Raw genomic sequence first — 24,654 nt, forward strand, 5'->3', positions numbered from 1 at the left:
CATAATGACATCCTCCTGCAACTAAATACTTAGGATCTGCTCTGGGTATACACTTTTGATTTACTTACAAAATTGTAGCCTCATAAAATGTGTCATGCACCAGATATCATTTATCTAATTTTGCTGATTTGATATAAGCTCTATTACCGAGTCTGTTAGTATATTTTAAATAGACTTATAGAAATATATAGTCACCTCTGGGTGTACCAGAGGCATCCTATAGAATATGGACAAATTAATTTGGATATACATCATTCAAATACTCCCTTGGGAATGTTTGTGGATAAAAGTTTTTTAAAATAAAACAAAATAAACAAATAAAAAGCTAACTTGTAGTGGGAATTATGTTGTGATAAGAAGCTGAAGGAAGTAAGTGAGTTTTCTACACAATGGGAATATGACTATCAAGGGTAAAGAAGCAGTTGCATTAGAAGGTGATCTGCGGGGTTGGGGATTTAGCTCAGTGGTAGAGCGCTTGCCTAGGAAGCACAAGGTCCTGGGTTCGATCCCCAGCCCCCGGGAAAAAAAAAAGGTGATCTGCGTTGCAATTACAATGAAGTACAGTGGAGAAATACTTTGAAATCAAAATGTCAGCTTTAAAGCTAGGGTTTAATAAATGTCTATGGTTGTTTGTTTTTTCACTGTTGCCATTTGTTTGGTCTTTGTTTGTGTTAACATAGGTTACAAAGATAAAACAGTAAAGAATTAGTGTATAAAAATCAGCCAAGATAGAATGCACCTGCTTAGGTAAAAATGTGATATGGTACTATGTTTGTTTTAAAAAATGATGGTTTGCCTTATCATTTCCTGTGTAGAAAATTTTGTTTTCCAGGGGATTGATATAAATTCACTTCAAAGAATTGTTACAGTTAAAAGCAGAGAAGGTGACATTGAAGAGGCTGGATTACGAATATCACAGAAATCAGAAGCTATCACTCTTTTTGATTAAAAGCAGCTGTTTCCATGCTGTATTGTTTATATTGACAAGAAAATTCAATTCTACTACTGTTGGCTAACTTATCCAACAGATATGCATATTTATGTGTATATTTATATGTCCTTAGACATTACTTGTTTTACTTATCTTGTAAACATAAAATATTCATAAAACCTATAGAAAACCCAATACTCTTATATTATCACTTTTATTATTCTATTATCACAGTTTTAACAATTCTATCTATAAATATCTATAAATTAGAAGTCACAAAAGCATGTTTCCTTCCTCAATCTTAAATACCAATAGCTAATTTTTAATGGAATGAGTATCAGTTTGGAACTATTTACATGAATTTATAGATGAACACAATTTTTCTGGATAGAAGAAAATTATATGGTATTACCACTCTAGAAATATTCCACTGTGAAAATGTTTTATGAACATTTTTGAAAATGTATTCCATAGCAGTTCTTAACACATTACACTGAACATTACAAATTACGTTATAAAAATATACAGGCTAGTGTTTTCCATGCCCACCAATATAGGCAAAAAAGTGTGCCAAGGTATACATATACATGTTGATCGCCCAAAAGTACTAAAGATATACAAAACACATAGAGTTATAAATCCTAAAAATGTAGTAGCTTAAAAAACTTACCTAAAAATTAAATTGTGAAATCAAAGTTCAAATGAATCACACATAATAACTATGCTAAAAACAGTTACAGGAAGGGTCATTTGAAAAAAAAATACTTGTCTTAATTTCAGATTAGCTCTGTGCCTACTTAGGGAATGGTAACATTTTGTAAAACTGTTACTTATCCTAATCTGTTTGCCTGTACAGAGTTTGTTATGCAATACATTCCCTCTATATCATTCTTTGTTTCCTGTGACTTAGTCTTGTTAGGAGACTGAAACCGGATATAAATTGTACCAGCACAGATGCTCATTAGCATTTTCCTTTGTTATATTTGCTGTTATCTTTATTATTGAAAACTATGCTGTAGAAGAAGCACAAATAGCCAGTAAGTATTTTAAACCTGTTCCACATACATAACCATTAGGGAAATAAAAAATGCAACTACTTTGAGGTCACATCTAAAAGATGAAAAGAAATGCAGCTGTGGGTGTGAAAAAGAGGAATACCGACACATAGCGTAGGGAATATAAATTATTACAGACATTATGGAAGTCAGTATAGATGTTTGTTTGTTTTTCATTGTTAAAATGGCCGAGTACATAGCACAGATATACCTTACCTTATATATACTCAAAGGATTCAGTCTCCTTCCTCGGAGGCAGCTACGTTTATTGATGCATGGTTATTCATAATAACTAGAAAAATGAAACCACTCTAAATGTCCGTCAACAGATGGATAATGAAACCATATAACCTCACCATGAAAGTTGACTCAATTTTAGAGAAAAATGAGGTTGTCTAGAAAATAGATCAATATAGAAAACGCTTGTTACCTGAGAAGGCTCAGGCTCAGGACTCAAATATCACATGTTCTCTCTCATACACAGATTTTTGATTTTACTGAATACATGTATGAACATGTGTTTGAGTACAGTGCAATCTATGAAATTAGGTGTTTTCAAATGAGAATAAAGAAGCACGAGGAAGGGTAGGGGAATAGGATGCAGGTGACACAGAAGCAGAAGGGAGATACACTAGAAACAGACATAAAAGAATAAGTGAGATGAGTTAGAAGATGGAAAGAGAAAATCAACAATGTTTAAAATGTCATAACAAACCTTAAAAGATGTTATGTGTTAATTAAAAAAAAGAATACCGTTAAGAACCAGGCACAGCTAACCACTGGACTGAGCACGGGGACCCCAGTGGTGGAGTTTGAGAAAGGACTGAAGAAACTGAAGGGCTTTGCAACCCCATAGGAAGAACAACAATATCAACCAACCAGATACCCCAGAGCTCCCAGGGACTAAACCACCAACCAAAGAGTACACAGGGAGGGACCCATGGCTCCAGCCGCATATGTAGCAGAGGATGGTTTTGATTGGCATCAATAGGAGGGGAAGCTCTTGATCCTCTGAAGACTTGTTTCCCAAGTGTAGGGGGAATGCCAGGGTGTTGAGGTGGGAGTGTTTGGGGTGGGAGTGAGAGCATCTTCATGAAAGCAGGGGGAGAGGAGGTGGGGGAAGGGATAGGGTAAGGGCATAATATTTGAAATGTAAATACATAAATTATTCAATAAAATAATACAGGCATGATGGTCTAGTCTCATAATTCCAGCATCAGAAGCCTAAAGCATGATAACCACAAGTTTAGGAACAGTCTGTGGTATGAATTGAGTGCTAGGCGGGTTTTGGTTATACTGCCTCAAAGCAAATAAGACAAGAATGCTTTCATTCATCCTACAATGAGCAGGAAATTATATTCTACCAATGAGTCACCTTGTTTCAAACACTAATAATGTCAAGATAATAAATACTAACTTTAGGCTTATAGTTTTTTTATTAATGTAAAATTTTTTGTGTATTCCATTCAAAACTTTAAAACCATGTAAGAAGCTTCTTTTAATTGGATAGTTTTTAATTTACATTTCAAATGTTAGCCCCTTCCCCAATTTCCCATCCATAAACCACTTATCCCATCCCCCATCCACCTTCTTCTATGATGGTGTTCCCCCACCCACCTACCGATCCCATCCCACTTCCCTGAACTGACATTTCCCTATACTGGAGCATCCAGCCTTGGCAGGACCAAGGGCTTCTCCTTCCACTGGTGCCCAACAAGGCCATCCTCTACTACATATGCAGTTGGAGCCATGGGTCTGTCCATGTGTACTCTTTGGATGGTGGTTTAGTCCCTGGGAGCTAATATATTTTGTGTTAGTTAAGCTTTTTGATGAGGTAGTGAGTAGGACTATGTTATTTTATAAAGCAAGTACATATCTGTCCTTCTCTTTTTTAACTGAAATCTTTATCATACTCAAATTGTTGTGGCCCATATTGGCTTGATGGTATATTTGAAATTGGAAGAAAGAAAGTTGAGTTTAAATATATCAGGTATTGTTAGTGTGCCTCAAGTTGCCATCATGCCGAGGCAAGTATTGTGCTTTGTGGCATACAGGATGTGCAAGACCAAGTATCCAAATCTGAGGATCAGGTAGTCAAAGGCAGGAAATGTTAACTATGGTAACTGGTGAATACATCCAAAGAACGTCTGCCATTGTGAATCCAGGTCTCACTGAACATCAGCATGATCCAGAAAAATAATCTTTGGAATGGTGGGCACTGCAGATGTAAAATGCTTTAATAGAAATATTCATTGGCCAGGAAAGGCAATAATCGGACACTCAAAAATGGAACAAATTAAGCTGCTCATCACATGCCTTAAAACAATTCTTTTACAAACATTTTCCCGAAACACTTTGAAAATCATTTTTACTAGACCATGATAAACCTGAAGAATTTTAAAAAATTAAAAGTATACACATTGAACAAAGAATTATTCTGACATTGGTGAAGAACTCTCCATTAAACTTTACCTACTTCAAATGACCAATACTAAACTGAACAATTTTATGTAGTTGCTGCACACTTAAAAATATATTTAAACAATAACATATTTGTTATACAAATTTATTATGTGAGTGGTTTTATATGACATTTAGATTTCATTTTTAAATTTATCTAAAATGCCATAAATATGATGAGTTTTTCTTGAGATTTCTTATCATTTTATTTTTAGTACATGGATGTTTTTGAATGCACATACAGTATTTGTAGAGAGTATAAGGGGATGTCTGGTCCTGTGGAAGCTTAGATGGGTATGGGACTCCATGTGAGTGCTGATAATTGAACCCAATGGGAAAGCAGGTAGTACTTTTAACTACAGAGCCACACCTCTAGTCTCTGATTAGTTATTAAGTATTTACCACATTAACTGCAAATAGTGCCTTATTTTCTACATAGTGCTGTAAATTAAGATAAAATATTTTGCTACCCCTACTTTTTCTACTTTGTTCTATCTCTCTGTGTAATTTTGATTTATGTAATAGTTCCTGAGTTCCTTTCGAAATTCCCTTTTTTCAATCTATAAATATTAATTTTAAAGAATGCCAAATGAGACAAAAATATTTTGATGACATTTCCAGAAAATCCTTTGAGTTAGTTCTAGGTAAAATACCTGTCAAAAATTGAAGACGCTTTATAGCATTTGAAAGTAAGGCATATCATTAATTAGTCACTGTTTAAAATGAGATGAAAGGTTTACTCACACTTGCTGTCATAGATTGAAACATCTGTATGTTCTGTGCACAACAGGTGTTCAATAACTATTGTGGGTGACTGTCAATGGCGGCTCCTAATGACTTCATAATGAAGTAATTATTCATGTGTCATGTGAAAACTACTTCACCGAGATCATGCATTGATAATTTTCAGCAGACACACAGTATTGCAAACACTCCAGTGAGATAAGTAAATTCAACCTTATAAGATTCTTTCATCTCATTGAAATTTCCTGATTCAGAACCTTTTTGAATACTATGATAACAAAGAGTACAATTAGCAATCCATGATAAGGTCTCACTGGAAGAGTCAAAGTCAAAGACGACAATATGAAGTGAATGATGATTTTTCAGAGTAGTGGCATCTGTTCTGTGACTATCGAAGGGACATTTTCAATGACTGTGCATCAATTTTTTTTTAACCTAATGGTGGGAAACTTCTTACAAAAGACATATGGAAGCAAATTTCATAGTATTGTCAAACCAAAACGTTAATCTATTATTGATACTGTTTGATTTGAAACCTATCTAATGCAAATAAGGTATAAAGCCTCATCCAATTATATTTGTCATATTGTGAAGATTGTTCCTTTTTTTAAGCCTTTCTCCTTTTTCAGGTAAAACTCTATACACTGAATACCCTAATGATGTGATATTGAAGTATGCTACGCATCAGTGATAAAACTATCCTCTAAATATTTTTCAAATAATTTTATTAATTCTTTGAGATGTTTTCCCTATATTCTTCCCCTATACATTTCAACATAACCCCTCACTCAATTCTGTGTTCTATTTCCATTTCTCTTTTTCAATTCACAGAGTTGAGTTTTTCTCTTACCCAGCTAATTATGAATAAGTGGTCCACCTTGGGATATAGGATACACTAAGTATCACACCATTAAAAATATAAAAGACTACTGCCATTTCCTTTCCTGGCAGCTTTTGAATGCTAATATTTCTTCAGCCGAGATTTTGTCAGGTTTGAGCTTATACACAGTTTACCCATGCTTTCCTAATCTCTGATGGCATCTGTGCAACTTCACTTGTTTTGATTAGAATACTGTTTAGTATATAAACTGCCTCTGCTATATCTTCATTCCTCTCTGTCTTCCATGAAGATCCTGTGCCTTGAAAGAGCAAGTTTAACATACACTTGGGTCCTGCCCAAATTATTTATTCTGTAATTGTTCTGCAAATGTTTGTCTCCATGTTGGTTGTGATTCACTTCAAGAAGCTTTTCTCATGAGAGTTGAGATCTACTCTCTGGGTATACCCCAGAGTCATAAAGAATCACTTTAATAGCCTATCTATTAATCAGGATAATAATAGTAGGTTCTGATACATTATCTATGACCTATCTAGCTATCACTCTTGTTTACTTTTAGAGCACTGTATAAAAATTCTGTCTTCTATAGTATGTCTTAAACTATTAGAAATGTGATTGTTTGAGTCTATAATATACATGTTTTTATTTGCTTTTGTTATTTGTTTTCAAAAATGATGTAAGTATCTATGTGAGAGAAAAACTATTTATTGCAATACTTACTTTTCTGCTGAACTGGTATGCCACCTTTTACTCCATAATATCTATTGTGGATTTCTACCCGATTTCTTATTTGTATGTTCTATGTAAATAACACACAAACACTGTAATTTAGTGAAAAGGTTGAGCTGGGAAGACTCTGAGCTAAACACATATTCCTTCAACCTATAATCCCTTCAAATGCAAAAATCTATGCAAAAAATCCATGCAAATGCCCATCAGTTGTCAATGTGAAATCTGTTCCCCTTTTGCACCATCAGTCTTACTCAGGGAGCATGGGGAGAGTCTCGAAAATAAACTGGATTTAAATTTTCTATCAAGACTATTGTTCTTCTGTAAATTATTTCCATATTCTTTCATGAAACTGCTATTTTAAGAAGATTAAAACAAATGATTTTAAAACTCCCCCAAATCTCATATTTTAACAATTTGTTAGGCACTAATATTAAGCTATTAGCACTTACTTTTAAATAGGTTCAATGTGTTTTGGTCGGAGAGAAAGTACTTGTTACATAATTAAAATGTGGTGGCTTTTTTTTTTTTATGTTTTTCAGATGAATTCAAGTTCTTTATGAAAAGACTACCCATGAATTATTTCCTCAACACTTCAACTATAATGCATTTGTGGACAATGGATTCTAATTTTCAGCGCCGCTATGAACAACTAGAGAACAGCATGAAGCAGCTTTTCCTGAAGGCACATAGAATTGTACACAAGCTCTTTAGCCTTAGCAAACGGTGCCACAAGCAGCCTCTCATCAGCCTGCCAAGACAGAGGTAAGAGTGGGATAGCATGACAACTGTGATTCTGTCCTTAGAGCTGAGGTCTACTTGTTCCTCAGAGCAGGTGTGCTGATACAGACAGCGTTTTCTTTTCCTTGATAGACAATTTAAAAAGTGTAGATTCTCGTGTCTCAAAATAATGTATTGCACTTGTGTTCAAAGGAAGAATTCAGTGGGAAACACATAAACTGACATCTCCTTTGTTTTGTTTTTCTGTTACTGTAATCAAGCAATCAATCATTATACTTTACATTTCATGGTAGTCAGTGAATAACCCTGTTTTATGAAATAGAATAAAAAATGAATACTCACAGTTAAACTGGGAGCATGTGAAGTAGGCAAGAAACACAAACTGAAATTTCTCCATATCTAATTTTGAATAACACAATTAAGGTTTTGCTTTATGAGTATTTGGAAACCCATAATCCATAATTTTCACTGCACAGACTTCTAATGTATAATGCAGATGTTGTAATACTTAAATATTTGTGCCAGAACTTATTTTACAAATCTAATTTGAAAGGTTTTATATTTTTCAAAGAATTGTGGAAATAAAAGCCATAGCTTTACCTATTAGAAGTCTGGTTAAAACCAACCAGAGCTTCCAGGGACTAAACCACTACCAACAGACTGTACATGGACTGACCCAGGGCTCCAACTGCATGTGTAGCAGAGACTAGCCTTGTTGGAGCACCAGGGGAAGGGTAGCCCTTGGTCCTGCCAAGGTTGGACCCCCAAAGCAGGAGAATATGGGGGAGCAGTGAGGGTGGATGGATGGGAGAATACCCATATGGGGGAGGGGGAGTGGAAGGGATGGGGGCTTATGGACAGGAAACCAGGAAGGGAAATAACATTTGAAATGTAAGTAAAGAGATATATCTAATAAAAAATTTTTAAAAAAGAATAAAAAAAGGTCCGGTTAACATACATCAAAAAATATACATTAAAAAATACATCTTGGGGCTGGGGATTTAGCTCAGTGGTAGAGCGCTTACCTAGGAAGCGCAAGGCCCTGGGTTCGGTCCCCAGCTCCGAAAAAAAAATACATCTTTAGCAATATTTCCATAATAAAAATCTTAAAGATTTTAATCGAGCTTCAGTCATTAAGAAGAAAAATTTATAGTTAAAAATATCTTACAAATATCAAATAAGCCTTTAAATTAAACCTCTATGAAAGATTTGATTTAAAGCTAACACAAGTGGTATTTTCCATTGCTTATACTTCAAACATAAAGAAATATCTGCCATCTGAATTAAAGATTATGTTTTAGTTATGTAAGATATATATGAGTGAACATTTACACTGTAATCTTCACCTGTCTACAGGCTATGTAATGCTACAGTTTTGTAGAGTCTACAATTTGTCCCCATAGATCTGCCCATTCTTTTTATTCTTTTTCACTTCAGATTTTACTCCACTCCTGGTCTAACCTTTGACTGTTTCACATACCATAACTACTTCCCGCCCCCAGGCACCATCTCCATGAGGATGTCCCCATTCCACCCACCCACCAGACCTCTAAACTCCCTAGGGCCTCCAGTCTCTTGAAGATGAAGTGCATCTTCTCTGACTGAACCCCGACCCGGGAGTCTTCTGCTGTACATGTGTTGGGGGTCTCATCTCAACTGGTGGTCGGTGATCCAGTGTCTGAGAGATCTAGGGGATCCAGTTTAATTGAGAGTACTGGACCTCTTGCAGGGTTCCCCTCCTCAGCTTCCTTCAGTTTTCCCCTAATTCAACCAGGGTTTTATTCAACCAGCTTCTGTTCCTTGGTTGGGTACAAGTATCTGCTTCTGAATCTTTCAGTTGCTCATTGAGTCTTTCGAAGGGCAGTCACGGTAGGTCCCTTCTTATGATCTCTATATAGCCTCAGTAATGGTGTCAGGTCTTGGCGCTTCTCCTTGAGTTGGATCGCTCTTTGGGCCTGTTGCTGGACCTTTTTTTCCTCAGGTTCTTTTCCATTTCCGTCCCTGCAGCTCTTCTGACAGGAACAATTATGTATCAGAGTTTTGACCTTGGAATAGCAACCCCATCCCTCACTTGATGCCCTGTTTTTCTGCGGAGGTGGGCTCTACAAGTTCCCTCTCCCCCAGTGTAGGGCATCCCATCTAGGGTTCCCTCCTTTGAGTCCTGAGAGTCTCTCACCTCCCAGATCTCTGGTACATTCTTAAGTTTTATATAAGTAGAATTATATAATATATGGTCATTTTGTAATATATATTGCTGGACATTTCTGTTTTCCTACTTACATTTTCGATTGACACATGTATGAATTCCCTTGTACATCTTTTGTTACGTGAATATGTGTTTTCCATCTTGCTGAGTATGTACTGAAGCGGGGCATTGCTGAGTTACAAGGTAATTATATTTTAACGTTCTTTAGAAGCTGCCAAAACTCTTTACCCATGAGCCTGCATAGCGTTTTTTAGTTTTAGTTCTCACACTACATCTCCTTTCCCTTCAAACCATACCAAAAGGTGTCCATTTCTGCTGTTTGATTACTAAAACTTGTTTGTCTGTATGAAATTGATGCAATGTGTGTGTGTCTCTGTGTGAGAGCATGTTTTCATGTGCATGTATGAGTGACTGATACTGTTAGGTACCTTAGCTTCTTATTATTTGTCAGTGCTTATTTACATAGTGCAATCCATATACCTCAATACTTTTACTCTTTTATGTTTTCTGAATTCCTTTCCTTGATCAGCTCCATGAATTTATTAAATCTTTATATTTCATCTTTTGTTTACCTGCATTATTTTTCTCATTTCAGTGTTCCTTAATGTAATTTTTTTTCTTTTTCTGTACTTTGTTTTGTTTATTTAGTGTGCTTCATCTTTTTAAATTGCTTGCTGTAGGGAGAGAACATGATATTTGAAAATTTTCATTTTTAATACAGGCTTTCACGTTAATAACTTTCCTTGTGATTGTTCATATCAATTGTATGTTTTGTAAGTTTTATTAATTCCTTCCAAATATAAAATTTTAATATATCTGTACAATTTTGTTAATGTGTGCTGATAATTAATTATGGCCAAGAAATGTATGACACTTGGTTATAATTAATTTTAATATTTATGCTTATGAATCAGTTTTTAAAATGCTTCTATTTATTATTTTATTCCAAATAAGAAATCTAACAAGGTGAAAGGATTAAGAAGTAAATTGCTAGGAAGCTTACAATAAAATTGATTTTAACATTATTTTTAAGTTAACTGAAATCAGATACATATACATATGCATACACATATATTTGGGACATAAGGAATATTTGAACAAGTGGGATGGCAGTAATCAGTGTCAGAGTTCAACATAATGTGGATAAAACTGTATTTAGTGAGATTTCTAAAATAAAGGATCATAGCAATATCATTTTTTAAATTAGTTTCATTAGCATAGTGGTACTTTATTTTCCAAAACAAAGAGTGAAGACTTCTTGAGAGTTGAAATATAGCTTTGAATTTGTATTTTTTCTTTTTATTAATCATTCCATTTGTTTACATCTCAAATGATATCCCACTTCGCGGCCACCCCTCCACCAGGCTCCCATCCACATCCGCCCTCTCCCCTACCTTCTGCCTGTATGAAAGTGCTCCCCTACCTACCCACACTTTCCCACCCCACCACTCCAGCACCCCTTTATACTGGGGCATCAAGCCTCCCTGGGATCAAGGGCCTCCCCTCCTATTTGCTGTCACGCAAGGCCATCCTCTGCTACATATCTGGAGCCATGGATTCTTCCAGGTACTCTCCTTGGTTGGTGGTCTAGACTCTGTGAAAACTGGGTAATCGGGCCAGCCTATGTGTTTCTTCTAATGGGGATGCAACAACTCTCCTCCCCTCCAGTCCTTCTGCCATCTCCCTTCCAGGTTCCCGGAGCTCCATCTGATTGTTGGCTCTAAGCATCCACATCTGCATTGGTAGGTTGTCAGCTGGACTTCCTCAGAACTTGCCACATTAGGTTCCTATCAGCAAGCACCTCTTGACCACAGCAACAGTGTGGGTTTTGGTGACTGAAGACATGATAGATACCCAGGTAGGGTGGTCCCTGGATGGATGAAAGTAGAAAATATCATCCTGAGTGAAGAAACTCAGATCCAAAAGAATACATATGCTATATACTCACTAATAAGTGGATATCAGCCCAAAACCCACAATGCCCACAAACAACCCACAGAACATATGGAGAAGGAAGACCAGGGTGTGGATGGTTCAGTCCTGAATTTGTATTTTTCATGAATGGCTTCCAAATACTATAGAAAAGAAGTTTTATTTCTACTATTCTTCCTTTCTATATTTCAGTGGAAAATATTAAATGCCAATAAGAAAAATGTCTCCCAGTGCAATAGTAGTATATTAAATGAGACTGTAATTTGTAAGAATATTTTTAATGTAATTTAAATTTTTACTCATTTACTTTATATCCCACTCATTGCCCACCATGCTGGTCACCCCTTCCCACAATCCTTGCATCATCCTCTCCCTCACTTCTCTTCTGAGTGTGTGGGGCTCTACTGGGCATCCCTACACCCTGACACTTCAAGTTTCTGCAAGGCTAGGTGCTTCCTCTACCACTGAGGGCAGAGAGGGCAGAGAGGGCAGCCTAGCTAAAACATATCCCATGTGCAGCCATAGATTTTGGGATAGCATCCATTCCAGTTTTTTGGGACTCACACGAAAACCAATCTTTACTTTTGCTACATATGTGCAGGAAGACATATGTCCAGTCTTGTTGCTTCTGTCTCTGTACCGTAGAAAGGAGGGATACCAAGACTTCTTTTTAAAGCAGTTTATTTAGGAACCTTTTTTTTTCCTGTATGTAAGCAGCAATCTTTTTTTTTCTTTTCTTCTCTCTTTTCTAAGCCCCCAAGCACACTCCCTTATATCCTCCCTCAACTCTGCCTCCTCAGTCTATACTGTGTAATCTCAGTTCATAGGTCCATGTCACATGGCCTGATCTTGCATCATGGTGCACCTGCGCAGCTCTCACAAAGGACGTGGCTAGTTTCAGGTGTATGGGGAAGTCAGGTGCCAGTCATGAGACTTAGCTGCAGTCCCCGGCGCCATCTGGAGACTGCCACCACACCCGCTCCCCACATCTCCCCCTTCTTTATGTTTTTGGCAGAGAGAATGCCTGTCTTAGGTTGTCCCATGCAGCAATGCCCCTTACCCATCATCGGGAAACAAACAGCTTAGGTTTGATCCCTGTCTTAGGTTTGTGACACGCCCAGGGAGTCTTACCCATCATTGACTACTTCTCTAGCCTGTCAAGCCACACTTGAGGAGACTGTCCTGTCTCCACTGCTGTAAAAGCCTGTATCATTAAAGCTTGAGTTCTGTGCTGACGAAACTGTATACAGCACATGCACCAAAAGGCCAGGACACTAATAAGAATCAGGCATAGGGCAAGTCCAGCAAGACTAGCCCATTCTTTTAGCCGTGAGGCAACGGTGGCAATCTAATTGGCCAGTCCTCCAGCTAAGGACATGCTCTGTGTCAGCTTGAATCATCCTTTGTGGTGTGTTGCTATGGTTCTGGTCCACTGCCTTGTTGCCTGTGGGTCTGGAAGCTTCAGCTGTTAGGAACCAGAGGCTGGTTAGCTTTGAGGCTGCAGAGGGCTCTTCATGCTGTAGCAGACTTTGTGATGTCATAGCTCTGGCCAACACCTTTAAACTTCCCCTTTCCCACCACTTCCACGGTGACCGTCCACTCAAATGGAGATGATATGGACGATGGATCATCTCAATTCCTGATCTAGTCCATCAAGGTGTTGAGACCAAATTCCTGTAAGATACTGAGATATATTACGGGATATCTGAGCAGTACAACTGACATTCACAAATGGTATGGAGGTGACACACAGTCCTGAATATTTCCACTCACAACCAATTGCATTAACTCCATCATAATATCCACTTGTTCCTGGAGCAAATCGACCCTTTGATACAGCAGCAAAATTCCCGCTTTCAACTAACTATTAATATTACCCTGAACATCTAAAGCGTCTGCAACACCTGCGGATAGATTACTTACAGTGCTGCAGTCTGTACTACGGAGGTAAGGGATATGGCACAGCAATGGCTGCAGCGGCAGAAACTGCTATAGCAGTAACAATGGCTGCAGTATTGCCAAAAACTCTCCAGATTTCCGGGTGTAAGCTACGTCCCTCTGCCCCTCCCAGAGTGTACGGAGGCGGATGAGGCTGCCCTTGAGGCGATGGTTCTACCTTTAGTTTCATTTTCTCTAAGATGTCAGCGATGCTTTCCAGATCGTCTTCCGACATTTCCCCCTCGCTAGAATTTCCTTTGGTCTCTAATTTTTGAGAACGTTCCTCCCTAACCTGATTTAGGGCCTCATTTCCCTTTTGGAGCTCCGTGCCACACCTTTCCTCATCCCCTATGCAATTTCTCACTAATCTCCACACTGGCAGCACTCCTTTTGGTAAAACCCCCTGCTCCTTGGCAATCCTCAAATCTTTCCCTAATTTCTTCCAACTGGGCATTGTAAGATGTCCTGTCACCAGAAACCACGGAGTAACCTGGTCCACTGCTTTTAAAAAATTCTCTACTATTTCTTCCTTTAGCCTGATTCCTTATGCTTTTAACAAATCCTTGAGGGCTTGGCGAACTTCCTGAGCTGATGTTGAGTTCCCCGTTGTGATTGGTGCGACTTGTCCCAAAACCGGGAACCTTATAGTCTCAATCCGAGAGCTTAGCTCATCCCACTTACCTGGGAACTTACCGGCTAGCCACCCTGGCTGCTATGAGTTCTGAATGAATGTCCGGTATGGGCCACCAATTGTCACTTCTGTCTCTGTCCCAAAGAAAGGAGCGACACCACGACGTTCTTTTCAAAGCAGTTTATTCAGGAACCTTTTTTCTGTATGTGAGCAGCAATCTTTTTTTTTTTCTTTTCTTCTCTCTTTCCTAAGCCCCCGAGCATACTCCCTTATATCCTCCCTCAACTCCACCTCCTCAGTCTATACTGTGTAATCTCAGTTCATAGGTCCACGTCACATGGCCTGATCTTGCATCATGGTGCACCTGCGCAGCTCTCACAATGGGCGTGGCTAGTTTCAGGTGTGTGAGGAAGTCATGTGCTAGTGATAAGACTTAGCTGCAGTCCTGGGAACCATCTTGGGACTGCCGCCACACCCGCTCCCCACACAATCTTTGTATGTTCTTTGGTTTTTGGTTCATACTTTGAAAGCCCTAAGATTCGAAGTTAGTTGACTATGTTGGTATACCTGAGGAGTTCCTATCCCCTCATTGCCTGCAATCTGCTCTTTTCTTCCATAAGCATCCCCAAGTTCTATCCACTATTTTGCGGTGGGTGTCTATATTTGTCTGAGTCAGCTCCTGGGGGGAGTCTCTCAGAGGACAATATCTTCCTGTCTGCAAGAATAACAGAAAGTCATTATTTGTGTCAGGGATTGGTGCTTTCCCATGAGGTGGATCTCAAGTTAGGCAGGTTATTGGTTGGCCATTTTGTCAGTATCTGTTCCATATACTATGCCTGTATTTCTTGAAGACAAGATACATTTTGGGTTGAAATTTTTGTGGGTGAGTTGGTGTCTCTAGTTGCTCCACTGGGGTTCCTACCCAGCTATAGGAGGTGAACTTTTCAGGTTCTGTAAGCCCAATGTTGTTAGCAACAGCTAAGGTCACTCTCATATGTAAAGAGATGTTATAAAGAGAAAGTGAATAGGTTATCATGCATTATATAGTCACAAGTGTTCTCATGCATGTTTACACAAAATTTCAACTCACTATTCATAGGAATGCCCCCAAAAATCGGATATATCAACTTAAATTATCCAAACAGAGCTTTGATGTCCCAATACAGAAAATTGAATTGTTTTCAGGAAGTCAATCAGCTGTCTTCTTTCTGTCTTTAACTTCCTAAACAGTTGGCTTTCTATTGCTGACTAAAATCAACATGGAAAGAAAAGGATATATATACTTACACTTCTAAGTCACATTTCATTGTAGAGGGACGTCAGGCCAGGAACTCAAGGAGACACTGGAGACATGATTGTGGGTGGATACTACTTATTTACTTTTTCTTTCTCTGCTTTTATTCTCTGATAGCTTTCTTGTGCAACATAGTCTGACCTGCCTAGGGTTGCTGCTACCCACTGTTCGCTGAACCTCCCACATCAAAAAATGAAACATGACATTTCCTTGCAGAAGTGACCACATTCCACTCTGATCAATTACAGCATTTTTTTCAATAGAGTTTCTATCCTCCCCGGTGACTCTTTGTTTTGTCAAATTGACAAATACCTATATAAAACACTTTGGATTCTAGGATACTTCTAGATTGTAGTGATATTATAAACTAAAACAGTAAAAAATACCAGTAACCCCAGCAAAATTAAATGGAAAGGATTTACCTTGTCTTAAATAAGAGAAAATAATCTAAATCCAAGGATGCTGAAATAAATTACATATGATAATGTGGCTTGGGAGGCAATCTGTGTCAACAGGAATGTTCTAAAGAGCCTGTTCTGATTAACAGGTCTGTACTGTTTTAATATAGGGACACTCTGTTTTTCTCAGAAACTATTCAGTATCCCAACTGCATTTTGAAATTCAAATATATAAATAGATTTATGCATCAATGCATATAAATAATAATTATATATATGCACCTATTGTACTATATTAAAATTAAAATCGAGAGATATTTAGATATGTTTACTAAAATCATTGAGATGAGCAATAGTAAGGACACTATTTTTGCGATGCACAACGCTTTGATTTTTCCACATTTCAGTATGATTTCATTGCTTATCTGAATTCTCAGGGTTGTTATATATGCAAGCCTTCTAAATTGTACTTGTAGATTTCTACAGACATTTTGCAGCAACAAACACTATAATAGACTTTGCAGAAAATTGGAAATAATATTATTTGACCAAACAACAAAATCAATAGCTAATAATAAAATATAAAATATAAATTACACCATTAACCTTTTTATGTCAACTACACAAAATATTTTGTCCATTATCTACTTTGCATTGATTTTCTACTCATGCAAAGAAAATTATGCATTAGTCATTGTAAAATGTAGGCTTACTTAGCCATAACAATCTCTAAAATAATGGCCATGATACCATAATAAAGCATTTAACTTTGTCGCTATTTTGGACTTATAAAATCTTCTCTAGCCTTGTTGGGTCACCAGGGGAAGGGGAAGCCCTTGGTCCAGCCAAGGTTGGACCCCCAGTGCAGAGGAATATGGGAGCCGAGCAATAAGGGGGATGTATAGGGAGAATACCTTTATGGGAGAGGGGGAGGGGAGGGAATGTGGGCTTAAGGACAGGAAACCAGGAAAGGGAATAACGTTTGAAATGTAAGTAAAGAAATATATCTAATAAAAAAGTTAAAACAAAAACTTCTCTATTCAGGAAGATGTAAGTTTCATAGATAAGATACAGGATTTCCAATTTCTTTAAAATTATAATTTTATCATTGACCTTAAATATGAGTCTATTGGTCTTAATGTGACAGCTTCATTCATTTCTATTTAAACAAAAATGCTCTATATATTTGAGTTTGAATGCTGGGAGCTTTATTTTGGACTCTGTCTTGTAAAAATCATTTGTCATAGAAAGATATATCTTAGCACATAACTTTACAGATGCATGGTCCTTTTTCTTAGCAACTGCTACAACTCAGTGTACACTACAGGTATTCTATTTTTTTCAGTTTTATTGATATGTAAAATTATGCTCTAAATCTTAAGTCCTTAAATATTTAATGTGTCCATGACACATTAAAATTCTTCATCAGATATATAATAAATGATGAAACCTTTTATTGTACAAGTTTAGCCCTATGTAAGTATGCGCTAACAGATTTTTTTTTTGTGCACACCTTTCATATTTGTTATTTGCTTTTAGCAAGATGTTACCAACTTTTGCTTTAGGGGCAAGCAGTGAGACTGTAAATACAACACAGATATTCCTTAGACACCTGTTAAGAAGGATAGAGTCCAGTTTCTTTAAAGATAACATGTTTGAATTTGTGTTGCAGTTCTTTTAGAGTGGAACAAAATCCATCGGGCTCAGTCATACTTATTGGACACATATTACTTTACCCAAATTTGTATTCCAACAATAACAAGACCTTGCAGAATGACCTCCAAATCCCTTAATATCACATAGTCTATGATATTGTTAAAAGTGGCATGTATATATTAATACAAGGGACCTTGTCCTCAAAGCTGCGTTATATAAAACTGTATAAGATTTTACGTTTTTACATATATGCTGAAAGAAGAATATTTTACTGGTGAATTGTATCCAATCTGTGAGGACTCACAGGAATGTTCTTGGAAATAATTTAAATATTTCTTTTATTCTTCTTTTAAAATTCTTTTCTCTTATAATACATCTTGATTGCAGTTTCCCTTCCCTTCCATCCCTTAGTTTGTTCCTTCCACTTCCTCTCTCCCCCAGATCCATCCCTCCTCTGACAGGCACAAATCTTCCAGGGAAATTAACTAAACATGACAAAATAAGCTTCACCAAGACCATGTACATACCACCTCATCAAGGATGGATGAGGCAACCCAGCAGGAGGTAACATGTCCTATAGGCAAGGGAAAGAGAAAGAAATAGCCAGTTCACTGAAGTTCAAGAAATAATTACATTGTGTTTTGAAAACACAGAACTCATTTTATTATATGTGGGTAGTTCCTCAATATTTTCATTTACTATGCTTCATACTTGAATTTTATTATGAGATACTGACCCAATTTCTGCAAGAAACGCAAGGCTAGTTGACAGAATGCCTCGGTAAAATGAACTAAAAAAGACAGGGAAAGCAATTTGTCTAGGAAAGTAGGAAAATGGGGATAGTGATCGTCTATTGGTATAAGTAGACTTCAGAACCATGGCAAGTCTTACACAGGAAAGTATTTAACTGGGGCTGGCTTGATTTTCTGAGGTTTAGTCCATTATTGCATTGGTAGCCAGCATGGTGACATGAAGGCAGATAGGTGCTGGAGACGGAGCTGAGATTTCTACCTCTGGACTGCAGGCAGCATGAAAAAACCAGGCCACTGGCTTGAACTTCTGAAACCTCAAAGCCTACCTACAGGGACACACTGCTTCGAACAAAGCTACACATACCCCAACAAAGCCGCATCTCCAATAATGCCACTTCTTATGGGGTCATTTTCGTTCAGACCACCACAGTGGTTTCACCCATTCTTTGGCACGACACAACCTACAAACAAAACTCAAAAATAGCTAAAAGTTGTCATTTCACTCACTGTATTGCTAATTGAGATTAGTGGTAGAAAATAAAATCAGCAACCAGAAATCAAAGTCTTTGTACTTCTTCACTCTAATATTCCATTTGGGCTTTTCTTAATAATATTTTCTGGCCAAAATAATCTATTACCAAAAAAGTAACTTAAAACTAATTCATACTTATATACAGAAACTTGGCATTCACCTCAGTTACTTTTCTATTCCCCTGAAGAGATACCGTGACCAATGAAACATACAAAAGAGTGTATTTCATTTGGGAGAATCATGATTAAAAAGGGTTATATTCTGTGATCATCAAGGTAGGGTGCATGGAGGCAGGCTAGTTCTGGAGTAGAAACTGAGAGCTTACATCTGATGTACAACCAGATGGCAGAGAAAAAAATTATTCTGAAAAAAATAAAAAACAAACAAAAAATAACGACAATGATAACAACAACGACAACAAACAAATGAACAATACAAGTGGGAATTGCATGGTCTTTTCAATGACAAACCTTTCCCAACAAGATCATATGTTCTAATATGTCTCAAACGGTTCTCCTATTTGGGGACCAAGTATTTAAACTTATGTGCCTATGGGGACTATTCTCATTCAATAAAACACTTGTCAGTCCATAATTTGAAATTTTTTAGTCAAAATGTAGCCCTAAAATAAAATGAAAGTGTGACACAACAGAGTTTAAGCTAATCGTCTTTAACTCTTTGGAATGGACAAACGATCTATGAAGTCGACATTTAGTATTCCCAGTTCTTCGTACTGAGACAGTGTTCTGAAGATGAACTATAACATATTCAAGTACATTTCTGCGGAATGCGAAAAGAGTATCCACATAAAATGATCAGTTTGAGGACAAGAAAGAAATAGAAAGAGTGGTTCTGATGCTTTGATCCGGAACCGGTGTTTACTGATGCTGAAGGTCTTTACCTTCAGTTGGTTTTCAAGCTATTAACAAAGTTGCCAATGGTTGAGCAGGAGGCAGGACAGTAAATGCTGTACTCCTAGGAACCAGAGAGAATGGGGAATGAGAGAGAGGAGAGGGGAAAGCAGTAACAGCAAGAGAAAAACCAACCAGCTATGTGAGTTTTCCAGTAAGAGGTTGCTGACCACTTCCCAGACTCGGCCTTCAGTAGCAGGGTTAGAACGTGCGCATGCGTGTGAATCACCAGGAACACAAAGTAAGCTGCCAAAAATCCCACAACATAGAACAATACAGACATTTCCAGAGTCTGAGCAGGCACTTAGTCCACAATCATAGACGTCTTAAAATAAAGTCCTTAATTCCCAACATAAAGAATCTCCCTTTTGTACCCTGTTTGGAGAAGAAGCATTTGTTTAATATAAGATATAAGCCTTCAAAACAAGTCTGGAAAACTCCCACTTAATCTTCAGTTTATAAAAAAATAAAGGCTTTTTACAGGTCAGGGGAGATTTGAAAATTTATGATGTATTTTTAAACTACTGCATAAAAATATATATTTTAAAGGAGTTTTGACAAGGTTAGCTGGAAGTAAATAATAAAAAAAACCAACAAAATAAACAAAACAAAAAACCTCTCTGCAAAAAGCAACAACGTATGTCTCCCAAACACTATGCCATTTTAAATTTAGAAATAAACTTTAGTATTTATTTAAATAAGAACTTTATATCATAAATATCCATTGCCAAATCCTGCTTACCTCCAGAAATCATATAATTAACATTGTTTAGATATAATTTCACAATTCTGCTTCAGTTGTAAAATTTCAACTTGAAACTGGCATGTCTTTCACAGGAAAATAGAGTTATTAATACCCTCATCCTTAAAGACACAGGACATTAGTAGCATAGTAATGTTGATCCATTTTAAAATGTATTTTATCTCATTACTTTTAGGATGTTCATTCTAGATACTCTGAAATTATTCATTTTAATATATTAAAAATATTAATATAAAATATATATTTCTTTTATTGGATTTTTAAATTTATGTTTCAAATATTATTCCCTTTCCTGGTTTCCTGGACATAAGCCCCCTATCCAATCTCCCTCCCCTTCTTCTATAAGGGTGTTCCCCTCCCCATCTACCCTCTCTTCCGGCCCCCCACCCCCAGCCTTCCCCTACACTGGGGTTCCAACCTTGGCAGGACCAAGGGCTTCTCCTTCCATTGGTGCCCAACAAGGCCATCCTCTGCTACATATGCAGCTGGAGCCATGGATCTGTCCATGTATAGTGTTTGGGTAATGGTTTAGTCCCTGGGAGCTGTGGTTGGTTGGTATTGTTGTTTCTTATGGGGTTGCAAGCACCTTTTATTATATATTTTCTAATCATCATGGAGAACTCAAACTAAAAGTAAGCAGTATGTTCAGTAACACCCCATGCACAAATGAAATAAGAGAAAAATTTACATATTTAACTCTTAAGGAAATTTCTTCTTTACAAAACATTCTTAGATTTCATATAAATAGTATTGGAAATCTAAAAGTAATATATTAAATTTTCACTAGGTAAATTTAGTAATAAAATTTATTTTCTAAACTTTTTGGGTTCTACCAGTGATTCTAAATCTTCCTAAGGCTGTGACACTTAATACAGTGACTTCCCCAACCATAAATTTATTTTGTTGCTTCTACTTGACATTAACTATAAATCTATCACAGTTATTAATCTTATTGTGAGTATCTGGTATGTAGTATGTCTGATATGTGTCCCTCCATACACATAATAGGGTATCTTCTCTCAGTTTGAAAAAAACATCTGGTAACATTTTTGAATATTGTTTTCGGGAATTTTGTTTTTGTCTTGTTATTTCTTTTTGTTTTTTGTTTTTGTTTGTTTGTTTTTTTCCTATCAAATGAGCCTAGTGGACTGGGCAATTACTATTAAGGTACTTTACACTTACACATATGCTCATTTGACAACTCCATTTATAAACATGGGGATTCCCTAACTTTCATAGGATTTAACAACCTTCATGTAGAAGATAAAATAAACTCAAAATGTCTTCAATTCACTCCCTGTATATACATGCTGACACACTGTTGCTAAAATAGTATATGACAAAATCAATTTTTTATCTGTAAGTATTAAAGTAAGAAACTTTTTTCTACAGGCAAATGGTTTTACTAGTCAGGGAGGTAAAAATGAAATATTACCAGGAGATATACATATATATATGTATATAAATATATATAAATACACACACACACACACACACACACACACACACACAAAGAGCTAACCCTGAAAAAATATCTTTGAAGTACTTGATTTAAGATGGCGAGCACAAGTTATAAAGAGAGTGAATACATTCAAAAATCAATGCCAATTGAAAAAAATCCTCTTTCTCACCATATAAGAGCACTTCAGACAGCAAGAAACAGAACAACACAAAGGAACATGGGTGGGGGTGGGGGATTGAAGGACAGCCTGTTTATTGTACTATTAAAAAAGCAGGCAGACTTCTTGTAGGTTTCTCAAAGGAAACAAAGTGTTTAACTTCTAGGGCAACAACTTAGAAAAATCTATAGAAAAATTAGTTCATACAAATAGGAAAATTAACTCCAAATGAATCAAACATCAAAACAGGGCAAATACAAGGAAAGTCTACCCAAGTTCAGGTGTAATTTGTATGTATACTTGTACATACTTCACATATATAACTCACACATAGAGAAACACACTTAAAAGACCATCCACATGTACTTGCTACATTATGTTCAATGGAAACATGAATATATACATGTTGGTAAACTATATTTAAGACATAAGGACCATTCATGATTACGATGTACCACAATTGCTATTAGAAGTGAACCAATGGAGATCTTTTTGCTTCATGGGTACTAAAACAACCAACCACAGAAGAAATGAGTACAGATTTCTATGGAAAACATATTGAAGAAAACAAGCTAGCAAGAAGGAAACCCTGATCAGCATGCCATTGTCACATCTGCTTGTATAACAGATGGAGGGACTCTTTATGGCCATGAACATTTTTCCTTGATGTGCTGTCACAAACAAATCTGCATAAAAGGTGATAATTTTGGAGCAAACTCCCTATTGAGAACTGTCTTGTTAGATAGCAACCAATGTGTGTTAAGCACGGACTGTGTCAAACACTGCTCCAAACACTTTACATGTTTTTCCTAACTTAATGCTGTATTTTGGTGGTGCTATTGCTCTAAGAATGTGTTTAAGAACTTTGAGGTTTAGCTTTTGTGAACAGCCTTGTTAACTCAACATTTCAAGGAATTTGGAGACCGTTTATTTCAGGAACTACCACTAGGTCATGTAAAGAAAAACGAGCAAATAAAATATACCTGTTGAGATTAAAAATTATTGAAATTAAAACTAAAATGAATGCAATAGTCTGTCATAGAAAAGGAAAATGATTGACCTGAGTATAGGGGTAAGATAGATAACTCACTGGATAAAAACACTCACTAGTCTAACAGGACTAAAGGACAAGGTTGGTTCTCAGGACCTACATGGTAGTTTACGGTTATCTCTAACTCTCAAGTTACCGGGCATCCTATACCATCTTCTGATTTTGTGGTCACCAAGCCCACATGTACATATAAGTGCAAACATTCAGAAAAAATACACACAGATATAAAAAATTAAGATTATATATACATATATGCACACACATACATGTACATACACCCAAACATACATGCAACTGATGAGCCTGTTTTTGTTAGTGGTTATCAGTTTTTCTAAGGCTAATGGGATTGCTTTCTTTCTTCACTTACTACGTTGTTGGCTTGGGATTGTACCATGTAATGTTTAATACATTAAAGTATTTCCTTCCATCCTACTTTCTCCTAGACTACTGTGAAGACATATTTTTAAAAAATTTCTGTATCAACTGACATGATCATATGTTTATCACATTAATTGATTTATGTATGGTTAACCACCTCTATGGATCTGAGATAAAACCAACTTTATTGTGGCAGATGAACCTCTAGTTGGCAATTATTTTACTGAGCATCTGTTCATTTATGCTTGTCAAAAATATTGGCCTGTACTTTTTTTGTTGTCGTTTTCTTCTTCCTCTTCCTCTTCCTCCTCCCCTTCTTCTGCCTCCTCCCCCTCTTTTTCTTCATTTGCTCATTCTTTCTCCTCTCCCTTCGATTTTCCTCCTCCTCCTCCTCCTTTAAATACTTTTAGTATTATATTAATGCTGGCCTTTTAGGTGGAGTTAAAAAACGATCCCTGTGTTTGAATATTTTTTTACAGTCTAAGAAATATTGGTAGTAGACATTCTCTTTAAATTCCAGTAGAATTCAACTGTAAATTCTTTTGACCAAGGTATTTTTGGAATGCCTTTTATTACTCACTTGATATTCTTATTTGTTGATTTTATTTAAGATAGTAATATCTGCTGCATGAACCTTGAAGCATATTTTAAAAGATTCTCTAACTTTAAAGGGGTTTCCATTTTTAAAGCATTCCCTTAGACTTTTTTACTTTCTCTGGTGTCTGTCCTAGCATCCCAGCACTTATCTCTAGTTCTCTTAATTGTGGCTTCTTCTCTCAATAACTTCTGCGAAGTGATCTGTACAGTCCAAGCTAACTGTAGCTCTCACCTCCACCGAAGTTCTGTTTTCCATTTCTTTTTTGTTGTTGTTATTGCTTTTATTGTTTGCGGGGGTTGGGGATGGGTATGCGGGGGAGGGGGTTTACAGAAATCCACAACTGGTCAAATTCTGAGAAAAACTGACCATGAGTTACACAACCACAGTTGGCAAATCTACAATATAACTCCTATAAATATTGCTAAGGTTTCACTGTCAAAAAAAAAAGGGGGTGGATATAGGATAAAACCCCAAGTATCAGGATATCTACTGTGAAA

At 36.8% G+C, this 24,654-nt stretch overlaps 1 protein-coding gene across 4 annotated transcripts in view; it reads left to right on the forward strand.

The window, feature by feature from the left end:
* The window catches only part of Brinp3 (BMP/retinoic acid inducible neural specific 3), a 432,918-nt gene that overhangs the window by 358,116 nt on the left and 50,148 nt on the right, over positions 1-24,654 (forward strand). For all 4 annotated transcript variants that reach the window (NM_173121.2, XM_017598680.3, XM_017598682.3 and 1 more), the window contains exon 7: positions 7,300-7,522. In NM_173121.2, the coding sequence (NP_775144.1) occupies positions 7,300-7,522 (223 nt within the window). The remainder of the gene's footprint in view (positions 1-7,299; positions 7,523-24,654) is intronic.

The sequence above is a fragment of the Rattus norvegicus genome, chromosome 13 (assembly GCF_036323735.1).
Source record: "Rattus norvegicus strain BN/NHsdMcwi chromosome 13, GRCr8, whole genome shotgun sequence".
Taxonomy (NCBI): domain Eukaryota; kingdom Metazoa; phylum Chordata; class Mammalia; order Rodentia; family Muridae; genus Rattus; species Rattus norvegicus.